Below are 21,223 nucleotides of genomic sequence, written 5' to 3'. Positions count from 1 at the left end.
TTTTACTCATCCTGAGGAAGGAGAGAAGGGAGCATTATTAATTGAATTTTCTAGGTGTAGAAGGAGATAGCTAGAATGAACGGCTCAAAGTCACACATTTAGTAAATGGGAGAGCAGTTCCTTGTGTCCACAAATCCTATAATCTCTCCACTAGCCTATCTTGCTTCTCAAGAAGTATAGTCATACCTATGTATTTGCTGGGATTCATTCCATGACCCCCCGTGGATACCAAAAGTTGATGCAGATTCTCAAGTCCCTTATATAAAATGGTATAGTATTTGCATAACCTATGCACATCCTCCTGTATGCTTTAAATCATCACTAGATTGCTTATAATATCTAATAACAATGTAAATACTTGTTATGTTGCATTGTTTAGTGATAATGGCAAGTGAAAATATATATATGGGTATATATATATATATAAAACATTACAGATGTAATTTTTGTTAATTCTGGGAATCAAACACCAGGCCTTTCAGATGCTAGCCAAGCAATATCACTGAGCTATACCTGTCAGCCTCTGATGCAACTTTTTAGAAAATGTTTTTGATCAGCAGTTGATTGAATCTGCAATATGGAAGCCTCAGATAGAAGGGTCAACTTCTGTATATTCTTATTTTTGCCCATGGTATTGAGAGTTAATACCAGCAATGGTAACTTCTCCATAGAAGGAGAAATATGACTACCAGGCCAATTCTAGCCTAGGTTGTGACTATAGTTTGCATTACATTTTAGATTTTTAGTTTAAGTTGTAGTTTATGGAACCTATTGTATTATATGTTTTGTACATTTTCTTTACCTGAATTTGGAATGAGGAGCATTGATATAAATCTTTGGACTCTAAATGGAAAGATAGTTGTTGTTTTTCTAGTGAATGATCTACATGATATTATCAGTGAGAAGAATGACCATAATACTAAGCTGAACAGAGTCCATTGTTAGGGACAGGAGTGACCTAAGGATCAGAATCCTCTTGTATTCTGTTCTGGACTTCAAAAGAGCTTTTTCCTATAATCATTTTTTGTATATTGTGTCTGTTCATCATTTTTCTTCCTTCTCTAACTGTTATGTACTTCAACTCTTTTGAGGAATTCTGTTGCTCATTGAGGTCTAGAGTTCTTGAGATTCTCTTGAGTAATTTTCTGTATCTTGCCCCCTCCACATAAATGTCACCTCATACTTATTACCCATGGTATTTTTTACATTTTGCTCTCTTTTACCCAATCCTTAGAAATCATCCTCCATACCCCATTTTAAGAACCAGGCATTTATAGTGATAACAATGAATCAATTGAAAATCCTTTCATGCATTTTAATTCCTTTATAATAAGAGTGATATATTTTCATGTTAAAAATATAAATTAGTACCAGAGCACATTAGTTAAAAAGTAAAAATCTTCTCCCTGCCTGCCTCCTCAATCCCCAGTTCACCTACCCAGGAATAAATAGTCTTAATAGTCTATTGAATATTCTCCAGGCATACCTTTTGATACAGTCAGATTTTAATATTTCTCTGCAATTTTATTATTATTTAACTATTTCTCTTAAAGATGTATTCACAACAACAGAATCAGATCTTCTTAATTATTTAAAATTTCAGGGTTTTCCATTTTATGGATGTAATATGAATTACTATATTTAAACTGTCCCTTATTAGTGGAAAATAATTTCAATGTTTATGCTCTTACAAAGTGTTTTAGTGAATATTTTTGGGTGTACATCTTTGTATATTTTGCATAAGTGTGTATTTAAGACATTTTTCTAGAAATAGAATTCCTGCTGCAGTTTAGTAGTTCTCAGACATTTTCCTTACCCTTCCCTAGGCTTAGTCTGAACTCCAGTTATCCTAGTTCCACATATGACTTGCTTCTGGGCTGTAAGTTGGTACAGCAGCCCTTAGCCCTTGTTAAATTAAAAACACCTGTGGATCCTTAGAAGCAGGAAAGGAAGGAGGAAAGAAGGGAGGTAGGGAAGGAGGGTAAGTGAAGCAAGAAGATGCAGGAGGAGGAAGAGGTGGGGAGTGGGGTGAGAGAAAGAGACAGAATTTTTTTAAAAATGTTTTTAGTTGTAGTGGACACAACACCTTTACTTTTATGTGGTGCTAAGGATTGAACCCTTTGCCTTCCACCTGCAAGGTGAGCACTCTACCACTGAGCTACAACCCCAGTCCCAGATTTTAATTATTCAGTTAATCTCTTGGCCTTACTAAATTCAGAGTTTCCATGAGTGTAACCTGGATTTCTGTATATTTTAAAACTGCCATAGGTGGTTCTGATGTTCAGAGTTGAATGTCACTGAATTGGTTTCTAGCTTTTATTTTTTTCCATGTTTGTGACTACATCTTTACATCTTTCTGACTCAGTAGTTCAGTCTCTGGGATGTCACTCTTCCCTTTCACATTTTTCTCTTCTTTTTAGTCTTTTTAAGCATTCATTTACCCACTTGTTAAACTCACTCCTTAATTATATTTTTCATTTCTTTTAACTTGAACATTATTTTTTACCATATAAACAATATTATTCAGTCAACCCCTCCTTGCTCACTACACTGAACATTTTGGCCATAGTTCTAAGGCACCAGGCATTCTAGAACATCCAGCGTCCAACAAAGACCACCACATTTACCCTTGTATTTTTACCTTTTGTATATAATGATAGGCAATAAAGTGAAGTTATAATGACCTCAGGCCCAACACTCAGTCCAAGTGTAAACCCCAACTCTCCCATATTTTAGCCATGTGACCTTGTATAAATTCCCAAACTTAACTATGCCTCAGTTTCCCTATAAGTAAAATGGGGATAATAATACTTGTTAGTATGCTTTCACTGCTTTAACAAAATAACCGAGGTAATCAACTTATACAGAGGGAAGTTTTATTTTGGCTTACCATTCTGGAGATTTTAATCCATGGTTACTTGGCCCTTTTGCTTTTGGGTCTGTGAGGAGGCAGCATGCCCTGATGGAGAGCATCTAGTGTAGCAAAGCTGTGTACCTTATGGCTTGGGTTTGAAAGAGAAAGGAAGACAAGGTTCTGGGGTCCTACTATAATTTTCAAAGTCATGACCTCAGTGACTAAGAGCCCTGCTACTAGGATCCTCTCTTAAAGTTTCTGCTATCTCCCAATAGTGTTGGGAATCAAGCCTTTAACACATGAGCTCCTGGGGGATATTCCAGATCCAAGCCATAGAATCACACCCTTGAACCCTCCAAAGCTCATTCATACAAATCTCATAAGGCAAAAATACATTCAGTCTAGCTCCAGGAGTTTTCAGAGTCTTAAGTGTTCCAGCATTGCTCAAAAGTCCAAGTACAAAATCTCCTCTGAGACTCTAGGCAAACTCAGCTGCTAGCCCCTGTAAAAACCAAAAGAAAATTTACATATTTCCAAGATACTATGACACAGGGCAAACATTTCCATTCCAAAAAGAAATGAATAGGGAAATAATAAGGAGAGACGGAACCAAAGCAAGACTGAAACCCAATAGGGAAAACACTAAATCCTGGGCATACCAGTTTCTTTCTTTCTTTTTTTTTTAGTTTTATTGATTTTATTTTTTTTAAATACATGACAGCAGAATGCATTACAATTCTTATTACACATATAGAGCACAATTTCTCATATCTTTGTATATAAAGTATGTTCACGCCAATTTATGCCTTTATACATGTACTTTGGTTGTTTTTTTGCATTACAATTCTTGTTACACATATATACCATAATTTTTCATATCTCTGTTTGTATATAAAATATGTAAAGTCTTCATACATGTACTTTAAATAATGATGTGCATCACATTCCATCATTCTTGCTAATCCCCTGCACCCTCCCTTTCCCTCCCACCCCTCTTTCCTATCTAGAATTCATCTAATCCTCCCATGCTCCTCCTCCCTACCCCACTATGAGTCAGCCTCCTTATATCAGAGAAAACATTAGGCATTTGTTTTTGGGGGATTGGCTAACTTCACTTAGCATTATCTTCTCCAACACCATTCATTTACCTGAAAATGCCATGATTTTATTCTCTTTTAATGCTGAGTAAAATTCCATTGTGTATATATGTCACATTTTTTTTATCCATTCATCCACTGAAGGGCATCTAGGTTGGCTCCACAGTTTAGCTATTGTGAATTGTGCTGCTATAAACATTGATGTGGCTGTGTCCCTGTAGTATGCTGTTTTTAGGTCTTTTGGATATAGTCTGAGGAGAGGGATAGCTGGGTCAAATGGTGATTGCATTTCCAGATTTCCAGGAATCTCCATACCGCTTTCCATATTGACTGTACCAGTTTCTAATCAATAAAACATATCAACACTGAGAAAATTGTTACCTCCACAGTGAAGTTGTAAAAGATTATGAATTCCATCTTGCTATCAGACTCTCTGGCTTTGATGAAGCAAGCTGTCATATTGGAAGGGTCCACCTGACAAGGAACTATGAGTAATCACCAGCCAACAACCAGCAAGGATGAATGGCTTTGGTTCCCCTGCTCTTAGGGAGTGGAACCCCCAAAACAAATGTATGATCCTGAAAGGAGATTGGATGAAACCACAGCCTGGAGCAATAGCTTGATTGCAGTCTCAGGAGACACCATGAGACAGACATTGCTTGGACTACTGACCCACTGAAATTGTGATAAGAAATAGTATTGTTTTAAGCCACTGAGTTTATGGTAATTTGTTATGTATGAATAACAAAACACACCCAGTTCCCCTGCTTTTACCATCATGTTAATAGCTCTGCTTCTGATTTAAGGAAGCTCAGTTTGCCTTGTTTGTTTCTTTCCTTATACACTCCATTCTCAGCTCTACCACATTCAGAATCTTCTTTTCTGTTGGTATTTGAGGATACAGCATAAGAAGACAAAATAGATTGTTAGTTCAAATGTGACAAATATCAAAAGTAATTCTCATATGATAGTAATAAAACTGGCATTTCTCCATTGTTATATTGTTTATTAAGTGCTTCTACAGACAATGTATCTTTATTAAATTGTGGAGAAACTGAAGGCCAGAGAACTTAAGGGATCTGTCCCATTCCTCTGTCCCTTTAGTGGTAGAGTCTAGACTAGAATTTTGGGTGTGGGGGAAAGGTACACTTGTACATTGCTGGTGGAACTGCATATTGGTACAATCCCTCTGGAAAGCAGTATTCCTAAGAAAATGTGGAATGGAACCACCATTTGACCCAATTATCCCTCAGCATATAGTCAAAAGATTTAATCAACATACTACAGTACACAGCCACATCAATGTTTATAGCAGCACAATTCACAATAGCTAAACAATGGAGCCAAGCTAGATGCTTATCAACAAATTAATGGATAAAGAAATTGTATATATAGACAATGGAATATTACTCAGCCATAATTAAGAATGAGTTTATGACATTTGCCAGTAAATGGATGGATCTGGAGACTATCATGCTAAGTAAAATAAGCCAATCCCCCCAAACCAAATGGTTGAATGTTTTTGTTGATATATGGAAGCTAAACCACAATAAAGGAGGGGAGGGGAAGAAGAGAATTTCAGTAGATTAGACAAAGAGGATTGAAAGGAAGGAAAGAGTGATAGGAATAGAAAGACAGTAGAATAAATCTAACTTAATATTCCTGTGTACACATATGAACACCCAAGTGAATCTCACCATCATGCCCACCCAACAAGAATGGGGTCCTAATTAGAATAAGATATTTTTCCTTCTTGTATAATTTTATCAAAATGGACTCTACTGTCATATATAACTAAGAAGAATCAATAAAAGAAAGAAAAAACTCAATGCCTAATGTAACCCACCACTAAAATCAGCCAACTGATTTTGTAAGTATCTGAAAACAATTGCTATAATTAAGAACCAAGTACTTAAAAAGAGCTACATTAGGCTTTCACACTTTAGCCTTACTTTCAAAGAGAGTAGAGGCACCAAACTTCTGGGGAAATTGTAGCAAGTTACTAAGAAGTTATATTCAAGAAAAATTGGTGCATTTGATATGACCACTTCTGCTGCTGACCCTGAATGTATTTCTTTATTTTTTACCTATCTCCTTTATTTAGGATGTCTTGTTCTACAGCACCTATAATTTATACTCTATGTACAGTCTTCCAACAGTAGTTATACATGCTTTTCAGTCCTTAAGTTACTCAATGAACTGGGTGGTACACATATTCTGCTTTCTATACATATGATACAATGTCTTTATATTTATCATTAGTCTCTGGTATTGGAAAGAATATGGAGATAGTATTACCTTGGACTATATAATTTGAAATTATGTCTTCAGCAGGACTTCCAGTACAGAAACTTTATGCATTTTGGTTTTAAAACTATTTTAACAATAACAATCAGGGTAAAATTAGTTAACTCCATCAAAATTTGGTTTCTTTTTCTTTAAGATAAAGGTAATAAGTGTACTTTTAGACCCTAAACATAAGTAACATGTCTAGATTAGTGATCAGTATGAGTGTGATTAAATGTCTGGATCCATTTTCTGATGCTGTAATAGAATACCACAGACTAGATTATTTATAAACAGTAGAAGTTTATGTGGCTCATAATTTTGGATGCTGGGAAGCCAAAAGCATAACACTGGCATCATGCTGTGTCATACCAGGCTGAAAGGCAAGAAGCATTGGCAAGTCAGAGAAAACTCAGACCAAATTTATCCTGTTAATCAGGAGAAAACTTCCTTGATAACTATTCCACTCCTGCCATAATGGCCTTAATCCAATCATGAGGGCAGAGCCCTTATCATATTTTAAAGACCCTACATCTTAACACTGTTGCAATGAAAATTAAATTTCAACATGAGTTTTAGAGGGGACATTAAAGCCATAGCAGTAGCTATTATTATTGTAACATAAAAATAACAGTTATCAGTATAGTATCAGTAGAATCATCATCATTCAAAGATTTTTCAAATTAGTGGCTTAGTTTTTCTCCATCTCTTCTCCTACCAAAGTCTGTTATGAAATGTTATTAACTTGAGTTTTGGGAGAGGTTATGTGTTTTATATTAATCTTGTTAGACTATGTTTACATATGTTGTTGAACAATGAGAAGTTAAATATCAGGGTTTGAAAGTACCTGAAACATTGTATTTTCACGTTGGGCTTTGTTTTTTCTAAGTATACAGTATATTAACCACTATAAACTGAATATGAATTGGATCCTCTAGGTAATTTATGTCCTTAGTATATCAAAAAGTGAACTTAATCTTTCTCCTCTTCTTGCTTCTTTCTCCTTTCTTTCTTTTGTTTTTTTAAAATTCTCATTGTTTCCGCATGCATATATTAGTTATCTATCATTACCAAGTATTATACAAGGGAATGGGCATGCAATTTTGAATAGTATAGTTCCTTCCCTTATGTTTTTTATAAACTAGCTCAGGAGACCTATTAAAAATGAATTACAGATATAATTATTTCAAAATAGAGTTGGTGAGTGCAATGAAAGCAAACTTAGTATTCAATGAGAGTAAATAACATGCAAACAAGATAGAGATCTAACTTAAGTCTGTGGGATGTGAGGAGAGCTGAGATGCCAACCCTGAGCTGAGATAGGAAGGATGAGGTGGGGAAATTTCTAGGTAGAAGTATTATAATTTTCCTCAGATTTATGCTTCCTTTCTTTTTCCATCCTCCTCTCAGTCACTCAGACTTAAAAATTCTTCACATATCTGTGACATTTGGTTCTCTTTCGCCTCCACAAATAATTAGCTGCCCAATGTATTCTTCAGTCAGCATTTTCTTTCTTCTGGTCCCATGAAAGATTGAATTTCCAACTGTACAACATTAGTTACACCCAGCTGTACTTTTTCCTGTAGCTTTATATTTTTTCTTTCACTCAACAAACATTTATTGAGACTTTTCTGCATATGAGGACTCCGTTAGCACCAGTGTCACAGATGAATATGGCTGCCACAGAGCCTGCAACCTGCTAGAGGGAAGAGAGGATTAAGAAGTAGGGATTATATGCTAAGCCATGGAAAGGCCCTTCTCTTTCTAGAGTTATATAAAGCACACGCAGTCAAAAGAGACTGCACATGGAAAAACTGGAGGGCTTGTATGGGTGGAAAGTAATGATGCAGTTAAGATGAGCTGGATTCAATTGTGAAGAGCCTTGTCAGCCATCTTAAATAATATTGACTTTTCCCTAAGAATGCAGAGAGCCACTGAAAGGTTTTAAGCAGGACAGTGAGGTAATCAGAAATGTCCCAGCAGTTTACATTTGGGGACTAATATGAAGAACACTGCAATAAGATAGGGAAAAGAAAGTTTGGTAGGAAGATAATGAACTCATGTCTTTTTGTTTTTTTCCTCCCAACTATTCTCTCACATTCAGTCTCTTCCTTTTCCATTGCCCAACTAATTTTTTGACATGCTGCAGATGGATGAATTCCTTGGTGCACACTTCTGATCTTAATTCAAAAAATTTTAGTGGTGTGTCTTTTGCTCGTGGAATAAATAAAATTTCATGTTCTTGGAATAAAATAAGTTCCTCATCCTATTAGTGCTTACACTTATCTAGCCTCATCTCTATTTTATAGCTTTATTTCTAGTATTCCTCTTTATGTCCTGACTGTAACTGTACTCTCCACACTCTGGAACTGTCCCACAACATATTTTGTTTTGGGTTCCCTCCCTCTTTCCTGTTTACCTACAAACTTAAATCTGTTCCTCCTCAGGTTCTTACTCAGATGTCATCCCTCCTAGTAGAACTTCATTAGTTTTTACTGAAAGTAATTTTCCCCTCCTCTAAAATCCTTACACTACTGTTCACAGGATAATGACATTGGTCACCTTCCCTGCTAATAGAGCCCTTTTGAGAGACAGAGTCACCTAGTTTTCTTATGAGAATGAACTCTGGAGTCAAACCACCTCCATTCAGATCCTGTCTCTGACACCTCCTAGCTGTGAGACCTGGGGATATCACTTAAATTTTTTATTCCTCAAGTCTGTAAAATAAATGTCCCTAATTTATAAGTGTTGTGAGGATGAAGTGATTACATATATGTAAAAATTTTTTGTGCCTAGCATACATTAAGTACTATGTAAACATTTAGCATGATAATATCATTATTTTCATCATTTACATGTAATATCTACTCTACTAAATTATAACCAATTTGAGTATCTAATCCATATCATATTTTTTGTGGCTTCCAAATCCTTTACTTCCCTACACAAAGTAAATATCAAAAATTATAATTAGAACTAGAATCACAATGATTAGTGAACCCTAATGTTTTTCCTGTGCAACTTAGTGAGACCCTCTCTCAAAGTTAAAAACAAAACAAAAGATGTAGCTCAGCACCCATGAGTTCAATCCTTGGTCCTCCCCATAAAAAATAAAATAATTCATTAAAATAATGGGGTACAATTATACTATAATCAAAATGGTAACTTTGGAACAAAGAATAAATATATCAACTCTCTTAATAACATTAGCCAATGCTATTGAATATTCAAAGTACCATGCACTGTTTTCTTACCCCACATGATTGCATTTAAACATAAACAATACCAGAATGAAGTATTATTAATTTTTTTGGTTTACAAATGAGTCATCTGAGGCAATGTTAAGTAATTTGTGAAAGTCACACAATTAATAAAGAATAGAACTAAGACCATCCACATTGCCTCTGTACACCCAAAGCACAAATTCCTGTTCATTATTTACTGAACTGTTTTTAATAATACATTTTGTTAAGTTCACTAGGATTTAATTTCCTATGACTTTTTAAATGTATACTTCATCCATGGATGCTTTAAAAAATGGCTCATTATTTCATTTATTTCTAACTCAGTCTTTCCTTATAGTAACAAGCCCTCAAGTTCTTCATCTCTGAGATAAAATTTTAAAGGTGTATCAGTAGTTCCCAAACAGTGGAGGAGTAATTCTTTATTTAAATTTAAAAAGTATGCAGAATTCTGCATTATAATTATTCACCTTTGCTCATTCATTTACTCATTCAGAGTTAGCTTACTGTATAATGGTAAGTTTTACAATAACTCCCAGGATTTTTGCAGTCTCAGGAGTCCTCTGTTCTAGAATTATTTTTAAAGCCATTGCTAGGAGAAATTTTTGAGATTTTATGTGTTCTATATTTTAGATTTCTAGACTCTAATCTGTATTTCTCCCAGGCATAAAAAAGGAACATGTATATGCCCCAAGGTTTCTCTATTTGTTTTCCTCTTAAGTTTTCTTTCCATTTTTCAGCTTTGGTTCTTTAAAAAATAATAGAGCTTGCTTTGCAGAACTCATAATTAGTGTTAGATTCTTGTGCTAATGAAATAAGTCTAAAATATATGAGCTAAAATATAATACAAATTTATAGAGACAAGTCTGAAATCTATGAGCTAAAACAGAATATAAATTTATAGAAACTTAACCTGTTCTATGAAAATAATAAATAAAAGAAGGGGTTTTATATTATTTTTTGAAATTTTGCCAAATTTAAACATTTTTCTGAAAAATTCTGAAGACAAATCTTGATCTGTATCTTTACAATAACTAGTGAATTGGAAAATTAAGGTACTGTGTTATGTATGGCCCCAGGAATGCATGTCTCTGGTACAAACAAACAAACAACAACAACAACAGACATATGTGTGTATGTATGGCCCCAGGAATGCATGTCTCTGGTACAAACAACAACAACAACAACAATAGGGTTTTGGCAGTGGCTGTATTTTCTGTTGTGATGGTCTTGATTTCAACAGAATCAGTTCAGGCCAGCTGCTCTACCAGAATAACACAAATCTGCATTTTTCAACAGCATTAATCCTTTAGTGCTACACAGAGCTCTTTAGGCATGGTCAAACCAATTCTTAGTTTACAAGACCTTGCTGAAAATCAAACAGCAGTATATGAAAGGTGATAGAATGCCTTGCAAATATCTTTTGGATGCCCCATGCCCCACCATCACTTAGAATGAGCCACTCACTCCTTAATAATCCTACTGGAACTGTACAGATATTTACCACAGTAACTATGTTACTTTAATTCAAATCCCTATTTACATTTCTTTTCACTCCTAATTGGCCTTTGGATCTTGTATCAGCAGCACATACCACAATGCTCAAAATGTTTAATTATTACTTGTTGAATGAAAATTCTGGAGTAAGAAGCAAGGAGTTAGTGAATTAATGGACCCAAATAATATGAAGTAAAAATGAGCTGGCTATTCCTGTAATCCCAGCTACCCAGAAAGTTGAGGCAAGAGCAGTTCAAGGCCCACCTGACCAACTTAGTGAGACCCTGTCCCAAAATAAAATGAATATAAGGCCTGAGGATGTAGCTCATTGGTAGTGCTTGCTTAGCATGCACAAAGCCCTGGTTTTGATCCCCAGGAGTTCAAATGAAGAAGAAAAAAAGTAACAATGGAATGAGAGATTATTTATAGGGAGTGCAGTCTGGGGTGATTTTAGGAATTTTAGGGCTACCTCAGAGATCAGAAAGGTATTGTAGGTGGGAATAAACAAGGCTGTGGTGGAGAATGCCAAGAGGGGTCACCTAGCTTGCCTATGTTGGGAAGTAAAAAGAGGTTAAGTTTGGACTACTAGAGACATAGAAATAGTTAATAGAAACTCCTCAATGTTGCATATAAAGAATTTATATTTTATTTTAAGGTAAAAAAAACAATTTGAAGTAGAGACTGTAGTCTTTCAATCTGGACAATGAGTGATTAAAGTATCATTTTAAAGAATTATTCAAATAAGTGTGTGCTTATATAAACTTCAGGTATACAAAACATCAGGTTATGAAATACTAACTTTAGTCTGTGGGTCATCAGCTGATCCTGAAGTTTTCTTTCTTTGTGTTCTCATCCTACAGGTTGTTATTTTGTATTTTAAGCCAAGTACATTTCGCTGTATTCTCCTAAGATGGGTCCGTCTTCTTGGTTTTGCCACTGTTTATGGAACAGTCACTCTCAAGCTTCACAGGTATATTTTATTAGTCTTTCATTTCTATAGAAAGATCAGATTATTTGGTTTTGCATGTAATGATAGCTGGATTGGCCTCTTCGATGGTTTAATTTCAAGAATTTAGATAGCAAGATGATATGTAGTTTTCAATTTCAAAGCAATTGCTTTAAAGTCTCTAAGGAAATTTTTAATATAACAGAACTCTTTGATGCTTTAGTAAAATGTCATCAATTATGGAAAGGGTTAGTTCTAAAAAAATTAGGATGTTAAATAGTATTTACTAGCTAAAAACAGGAAGGAATACAAAGAAAATACAGCTGAAATGATGATTCATGTCTGAGTTACCATGGAATCCTGTTTGGGAGAATTGAGCTATATCCTTGTTTGACAAGAACTATTGTCCTCCATTCCCAATTTCCATGTTCCAGGGTAATCCTGCTGATCAATTCTATGAGCAAAGTTAATTTCTTGGTTTTCATCCTTAACTAATATGTTTCAGTGATTATCAACCTTGACAATGAAGAATACCATAAATTTCTTTAGACTTGGTTTCAAAACTAAATATATTAAGAATGAGGCAATAAAACAAACTACCTGTCCACAGTGGCAAGGGTTGGCTTGAAATTATTGAAGACTTTTTTCTTGCTTCCTGTTTCCAAGTTTAAAGAAAATCTTAGTGATGTTGTGCCAAAAAAACATCAGAGAAAGAATTCTCCAGTAGGAATAAACTGTAACCATATAGAGAAAACTCTTGTATGAATTATCTTTAAACTTTTTTGATAACCATAGTAAGCCATTCATGCTAATTTGGTAATAGTGTTTCTCAGTAAAAGTCTTTGAATATGAGTCTGTATTATACAATGGTTTATTTTAGATGTCATAATATGCTTCAGAAACATAACACATTTGTTTTTAAATGTCTACCCTTTCAACCTTTAAAAAATATGATAATTATAGCACATAAGAATCTATTTCTTTTCCTTTCCTTTGTCTCTCTCCCTCCCTTCCCTTTCTAACTCTCCTTCCTCCTCTCCTCTCTCCTTCTCTCTCTTTATTTCCCCTCCCTTCCTCCCTTCCTTCCTTCCTTCCTTCCTTTTCTTCTTTTCCATACTTAATTACTGGGAATGCTCCAAATTATCTTTTTGGAACAAATATGAATATTCTTGACTCTCAAAATTTCTTTGTTATATACATGGTAAATTGCAAAGAATATTGGAATGACTTTGAGATGATCCAATTTAAATCTGAATTTGGCTTCATATCTAGGAAATCAAGGCCTATCTTTCTTATAAAGGAGAGGCTTGGATGATCTAAAATGTTCTTTCTGGCCTTCCCTCTTTTGTTCCACATTACAGCACACTTTGCTACTGTGTCCTTCTGCTCTTCAAGTGCCTTCCAGATATCCCATTCTTTATATGATAGCTATTTCAACTGATACTCACTAAAGAAGATAAGAAATCAATGATAGCATTTAGTATACTGTAACCCTTCTAGAACTGCTGAAAGAATAGGTATATTTCTGTGTTTTGAAAATTACTTCTTACCCTACTAGTCTAATGCTTAGTGTCTATTGTAATACTTTTTACAGCTCTATAGTTTTCTTAATTATTTCTCTTCTTCACTAATTTACCTTCTCCTTGAGAGTCTTACCACTGAACTCCTAGCACTCAGCACAATGACAGACTGATACATGAAAGGTATTTAAAACTAAAAAGCTGCTTCTCAGCAAAGGAAATAATCAACAAGGTGAAGAGAGTGCCTACAGAATAGGAGAAAATCTTTACCACAAGCACCTCAGAGCATTAATCTCCAGGATACATAAAGGACTCAAAACACTTAACACCAAAAAAGCAAATAACCCAGTCAACAAATGAGCTAAGGATCTGAACATATACTTCACAGAAGAAGAAATACAAATGGCCAACAAATGTATGAAAAACTGTTGAACATCTCTAACAATTAGAGAATACAAATAAAAAATACAATAAGATTTTATCTCACTCCAGTCAGAATGGCAATTATCAAGAATACAAGCAACAATAAATGTTGGCAAGAACATGAGGAAAAAGGTACACACATTCACTGCTGGTGGGACTATAAATTGGTATGATCATTGTGGAAAACAGTATGGAGATTCCTCAGAAAACTTGGTGTAGAACCACCATTTGACCAAGCTATTGCACTTCCTCAGTATATATCCAAAGGATTTAAAATCAGCATATTACATTGACACAGCCACATCAATGTTTATAGCAGCTCAACTCACAATAGCTGAAGTATGGAACCAACCTAGGTACCCTTCAAGAGAGGACTGAATAAAGAAACTGGTATATATACACAGTGGTATATTATTCAGCCTCAAACAGGGATGAAATTATGGCATTTGCTGATAAATTGATGGAGCTAGAAAGCATCATGCTAAGCAAAATAAGCCAATCCCAAAGAACCAAAGGCCAAATGTTTTCTCTGACAGGCAGATGCTAATTCACACTAAGCGGGTGGGTAGGGAAGAATAGAGGTTACTTTTGATTAGACAGAGGGGAGTGAAGGGAGGGGAGAGGGTAAAGAAGTAGGAAGGATTGATTGTAGAATTAATCAGACATTATCACCCTATGTGCATGCATGATTACACCACTGGTGTAACTCTACACCATGTACTATCAGAAGAATGAAAAGTTATAGTCTATTTATGTATGATTTGTCAAAATGCATTCTTGTGTCATGTATAACTAATTAGAATAAATTAAAAAACATTAATGGATGAGTGAATGAATGAAAATGTCAGATGCAACTTGGCACCACTTCTCATAGTGCTCACCACACATAATATATTCACATTCCCTGAATTACTGTGTGCTACATCATTGTGTCCCCAAATGTCTAGAACACATAACTCTGTTTTGTGTGAAGGACATTTGGTAGAATTTGAACACAGCATAAAATACCACTGAATGATAAAGTGGTAAAATTACTTCTATTCTGATTCTCTTTCAATCATTTTTATTATTTCCAGGAGAAAGACAGAAACTAGTATGTATTAATACCTGTCTGATAGTTGATATTGGAACAAAGAGCAGATCAGGCTTCAGGCTCAGAGCTTTTCACTGTTACTTGCTTTTTTTTTTAAGATTCATTATTTTTGTTTTACTCTCTATATTTTTATAGTTATTTTTCATTTACAAAATTGTTATCTATTGTTTTTCTTTAAGATAATATAAAGTTTTTAAAAAAATATTTTAAAACAAATAGAAACTGATTTAAAGAAAATACTAACTGGTTCACAGATAATCTTAAGGGTGGAATTTGAGAAACTGGATTACTTCATCATCTCTTTTGTTCATTTTAAAGACTGGAACTAAAACTATTTTTTCTCTATGTGGCTCTAAAAGTCATTGCAGTGAAGAATTACTCCACTAAAGGCTTAAATTGCCTGGAAACTATTTCTAATTTAATGAGCTGAATTATTCTTATCCTGTTATGAACCATATGGCTTTACTATTATATTCTGGATTTTATTTTCCATATTGCTTAAATTTAGCAGGCTATAATATTGTTTGTCAGTAAACTGAACAATCAGCATCCCAAAAAAACATGAGTAACTTGAAGGAAGGGCTGGCTAAGCCAGCTTTGTATTAGGCTTTACTTTGCCCATATTATGTATTCAGGTTTTTTTTTTTTTTTAATAAATGACTGGGTGGATGGTTCTAGTAAACGGAGCCACAAGGTATATTCTTGGTTGGTATTCCTGAGGAGTCCTTCTGAATAAAGGACATCTAAGCTTTTTAGTGACAAGATAAAGAAGAAATACATAAATCTTGACAAACCAAATTTGAATTTCATTTCTACCATTACCTATTTATACTCGCAAGAATAAATTAACGTCTGAGAATTAGCCTTCTTATCTATAAAATGGTTTAATATCTCACTTGAAAAGTTGGAAATATTAAATATAACTTGAATGTACATAAATATATCAGTTTGGAATTGAGGGTTGTGAACCACAGGAACTGATATTAAACATTAAAGGAATTTACTGGAAGGATGTGGGGAAGGTCAGAGAATTAAAGGGAAAATTATAGAATCAAGTTGTAGGAGGACCTGATCCACAGTAAGTTATCAAAGTAGCCTTGGCTAAGGGGTAATATCTCTTGAATGCCATAGTCCATTTTCACAGGAATTTCATTTTTCATTTCAAGATTTTTTTAAAAGTAAAATTAAGTCATATCCCTCTACACAGAAAATTCTAAGAAAATTATGAGTATAGATATATAAAATAATTGTTAGAGTTCCTTAAATTGGCAAGAAAGATGGGAATTTTTGTTTTATTCCAGCATTTCTCTCAAGCATTAGTGGAAATCTTGAACATTTCTTTCTCTGTCACCTGGTGTGGCACTGATTGATTATAGTGTCTATAGAATTTCTAGAGCATTGAAAACTAAAGCAAACATGAAGAAGATATAGGATCTTGTTGTATCTTTGGAAATGGTAATGTTTAGTCTGGAATGGAAACTTAAAAGCATTTACTTTTTTATTATTTATTTATTTATTTTGGTGGTACTGGGAATTGAACCCAGGGCCTTGTGCATACAAGGCAAGCACTCTACCAACTGAACTATATCCCCAGCATTTACTTTTATCAAACATCTGATTTTTCCCTCTGGTGATCTCTTCCCACATTTGCAGCCATACAGCCAAAGACTGTCCTAACAATCCAAAGGAAAAAGCCCTCTGATTATCAACACAATACAACACAAAGGTATGCAAAGTTGAGGTCAGGTTGGGATGGAATGTTCTATCCATTCTTGGAGGAGTATTTTAGCACTGACATAATTTAGAATCACCAGTATTCGGGATGATCAAAAGCAAACCAAATTTTATTTGTTGATCTGTTTATTTATTTAGAGTTATGGGGATTGAATCCAGGGCCTTACACAGGTTAAGCACGCACTCTACCACTGAGCCACATCCCCAGCCCCAGACGGACTTTTAGTTATTTTTATTATGCCCTTTCATTTTCTCTAGACAATAGTCTCCCTTATTGGCAGGCCATCCATGCAATTCAGTTTATTTGAACCTGAAACTGTACCTCTTTAGAGAAAGAAAGAGAGAAGAATGAAATTAGTTTTTGCTAGTTCAGTATCAATAATAAGAGGGAAAAAAGAACTGAAATAGGCAAAAACAAAGAAGATTCATTTATAGAAGGTGTTTGTTTCTGTTACCAGAGGTAAATTTGATTTGGTACATGAATGATATCAGGTGGGTCTAAACATCTAAACAGACATCTAACACTTCCATGGATACCTGCTAAGCTAGTTTGTTTTTGTTGTTGTTGGTGGTGGGGTTTTGTTTGTTTGTTTGTTTTGTTTTGTTTGTCTTTCTGTTTTTAAAATCTCAGTCTAGGCTCAAATAAGACAGGATACCTTCAGAAGGCAACATAAGGAAATGATTTAAATGAAAGGGGATGGGGAAGATTTAAAAACAATGCTGGAAAAAAATATTTTCTTTTCCCTATAATAACGTTTCTGAAAACACATTAGCTTTTCCTTTTTCTAAGGCTAGTCAAGAAAAAACAAAGGACTTTTCTTGTTGTTGTTGTACTGTGTTTAAGATGAATATTTAAGTAAGCTATGAAAAGCATTTTTCTGGCTCTGGACTGGGATTTGTCATTTCATGCATTATTCAGCTCTCCTTGCTCTGGGTACAACCCGTAGCAGTTTTCTCTGCTGTGCTCATTAGCACCAAATATTTACAGTTTGTGGGAAGGCTTATTTTTTATATGTTTTAGTTCATTCCTAGTAAATTTTAAAAAGTAAAAGGGAGATATTTATATTTGTTGTATATATTCTTCTAAGGACACATGAAATATAGTAAAATAACTTAAATTTTTAAAAAGGCAAGTGTGTAGCAATCTAGAAAAGGCAAGAGCTTGTAATATATTAAAGATTGTCTCTTTTAGCTTAACTTGTAACAACCATAGGTGGCAGAGAATTTTAAATGAAGCTTTAGCAAATGCCAGAAGTGCCATTATTTTACCTTATTGACTAAGGATAGATTGATCTGCCTTAACAGACCATTGTTAGCCCTCATTTATGAAAGCTGCAAAATAATAGCATTGATTCTTAGGTGACTAGGCAAATGCCTATGGGAATCCATAACACTCTTCTAAAAGTCTGCTTACATTTACCCCTGCACATACATGAATGGTGTTTAAAATTTTTATTAGTCTGTTACTGTAACAAAATATCTGGGGCAGGCTAACTTTATATAGAAAAGGAATTAATTTGTCTCACAGTTTTGGAGGATGAAAGTTCAAACAGCATAGTGCCACTACTGGCAAGGGCTCTCAAACCAGAGAGCTACATGGGACCAGACTTATTCTTTTAATAACAACACTCTCTCAGAAATAACTCTGGGTCACATGAGAACTTCTTTAAAACTTCGTAAAGGCAGCACCCCAATGACCTTAGGACTCCCACTAGGTTCCATATGTTCCACATAACTTCACTGGGGACCAAGATTCCAAGACATGAAACTTTGGGGGACATGCTCAAACAATACTCAAACCATAGCAAGGTCCCAAGTCATGACCCATCATGACCTGTCTTGACCCATAGTATTTGTTTTGTCTTGTTTTGTGGGAGTACTGGGGATTGAACCCAGGGGCAGTTTTCTGCTAAGGTTGGCAGTTGCCAACCTCAGCCAAAACAGTACAACATTATTTATCTTTCAAACACATATCTATGGACATTGTATTTTGACTAGAAATTGTAGATTCCTGGCCACCCATTTTGCTGAGCTCACTGTGGTTTCTCTTCTTACTGGCTGCCTACTCTGAGATGAAGAATACCTTCAGACATAAAATTACTCATAGCAGCTTTTCTTAAGAGCCACATTGTTCACTAGAGAATAGGGATTCATTGCATGTAAATGGATGGAACTGGATAATATGCTAAGTAAAATAAGCCAGTCCCAAAAAAACCAAAGGCCAAATGTTCTCTCTGATATGTGGTTGCTAACCTACAACAAGGGAAGGTAGGGAGGGGAAGAATTAAGTTCATAGCATCAGACAAAGTGGAATAAAGGAAAAGGAAGGGGTATGGGAATAGGAAAGACAGTAGAATGTATCAGACATAACTTTCCTTTGCTAATAATATATGAATATATGACCAGTGTATGTACAACCACAGAATGAGGATCCTAATTGGAATGGTTATACTCCATGTATGTATAATATGTCAAATACACTCTACTGTCAAGTATATCTAAAAACAACAAATTTAAAAAGAGAGAGAGAAAGAGAGGGAGAGAGAAAAGGGATTCATGCTTCTGAGGAAGGTCTTTCTTCCAGTCAGTGAGTACACTGTTTGAACTTTCTCAGGAAGTTGACAAAGTTCCAAAGCTAAAGAAAGTTACTTAGCTTCAGGGGCAAATTGGAAAATACCTGAGACTTTCCTCATGCACCTATGTTTCTCATATACTAAAAAATTACTAGATGTTTTAGGGAAAATGGCATGATTAATACAGATTTTTAAAGAATAAAGTATTAAATTGATGTTTCAGAACTCTGATACTGGCATTTTAGAAATATTTAAAAAACAATTTTGTGAATGACTTGACTTTCTCTTTTCCTGTTTAATAATTCATTAAGTGCCACTGTGGACTTTCTGAGGTTAAGATTTAGACAGCCTCACTGGAGACACTTTTATTATTTTAAATCATATTTAATGACACAGGAAATATCAAAAGTCATTTGGTTCTTAACAAATATAAATCTACTTTGTAATTTCATTAATTAAGGAAGTACTGGTGTGGCATATATCAAAGAAACTCACCTTAGTGCATAGACTATTCATGTGCTATCATGTTTCTAGGTAATTCTCAGAAACTCTGTGTAGTTAGATACCTTAGCTTTTCAGACCCTATGTTTTGTCATTCTCATCACTCATAGGTTTGAAAGTTCGTAAAAGAAGTGAGGACCATGAAAACAAGCAAGGCTCTCTCACCTCTTTCTGTACTCATCTATTCTGTATGGCATATTTGCAGTCTGTCTGGAGCTACCTTAGTCTGTGTCCCTTAGGACCTGTACACAGCTAGCTATTATGAATGGTTCCCACAGGAGCCATGGAAAGAAACCTCCTAAGCTTCAAAGAGTTTTTAATTTTAAAAACTTCAGTCAGAAGATAATTCCCTCTACTCATTCCTCCCTACTCTGCTCCCTCCAGTGACTTCTTATCACACTGTCTGTCCACAGTGTTGCAGGGCCCCAGCTGAATGATCTAATGCTAGTATTAATTGTGTCACTCTACTTATGTCACTTTCAGAAACTAAGAATTTTTAGTAAAATAAAATGGAAGCAAAATTCATTTTAATTATTCTTTCTTTCAGGACTAATTACTATTAGATATGAATAAAATAGGAATGTAACTCACCCAGAAAACTGAGACTTAAAACTTTATTTATTCTGTCTAATTTCAGATGTCCTACTTCCTTTGTTATATAACATGTATCTTAGATATGCACTTTATTTTATAACATCTATGCTCAGTCTTTCAATTGTGAGCTTCCATTTTTAAAAATGTTTATATAGATGCTCTAATTTCCTAAGTATAGGAAAAAAGTCTTTCATTAGAATGTGCAGTTTAGGGGCTGGAGTTGTGGCTCAGTGGTAGATCACTCGTCTAGCACATGTGAGGTCTTAGGTTCGATCTTCAGCACCACATAAAAATAAATTAAAAAATAAAGGTATATACATAAAGAATATGTAGTTTATTGACTATGTATCATGTTTGAAATATGAAATTTTGAAATATGAGATTTTTGTTACTTAGGTTATGATTTTAACTTACTGTGTATGTGTATTCTAACCAACTTGAAAATGAAAACAAATCCTGTAATACAGAATTCATACTTCTCATACTATAGGTTTAAATATTTTATTGTCCTGATACTCTTTGTTAGCAACTCTATATCCAAATTTTGTGTGTTCTATAGTGAAAATATTTTCCTTATGTGAAGAAGATAAGAGAATAATTGAAAATGAAGATTAATTCATTCATGCAGCAAAGAGAAGGGGAGCAAGTCTTCTTTAAAAGCCAAGGTTATTTCTTTCCTTGTTGTGTTTTTATCTGGTTTGGGGAACAGGATGCTACTAGCTTCATAGAATAAATCTGGGAATTCCCTCTCTTTCTATTTTATGGAATAATTTGAGGAGGATTTGCATTTGTTGTTCTTTAAAGATTTGACAGAAGGCAGTTGAGAATCCATCTAGTCTTAGCCATTTCTTTGTTGAAAGTTT

General features: G+C 34.6%; 1 protein-coding gene and 1 non-coding gene across 2 annotated transcripts in view; one reads left to right on the top strand and one right to left on the bottom strand.

Annotated features, from left to right (window-relative positions):
- Positions 1-21,223, top strand: part of Gpr158 (G protein-coupled receptor 158) — a 480,026-nt gene that overhangs the window by 392,454 nt on the left and 66,349 nt on the right. Inside the window, exon 7 of the mRNA XM_015495224.2 lies at positions 11,837-11,946. Coding sequence (XP_015350710.1) covers positions 11,837-11,946 — 110 coding nt within the window. The remainder of the gene's footprint in view (positions 1-11,836; positions 11,947-21,223) is intronic.
- Trnat-ugu lies at positions 16,478-16,550 on the bottom strand. The gene has a single exon. It is a non-coding gene; the product is annotated as a tRNA-Thr (tRNA).

This window comes from Marmota marmota, unplaced genomic scaffold (genome assembly GCF_001458135.2).
Source record: "Marmota marmota marmota unplaced genomic scaffold, marMar, whole genome shotgun sequence".
Lineage (NCBI taxonomy): Eukaryota > Metazoa > Chordata > Mammalia > Rodentia > Sciuridae > Marmota > Marmota marmota.
The sequence above is the reverse complement of the archived record's forward strand: the minus strand, read 5'-3'. Positions and strand labels throughout refer to the sequence as shown.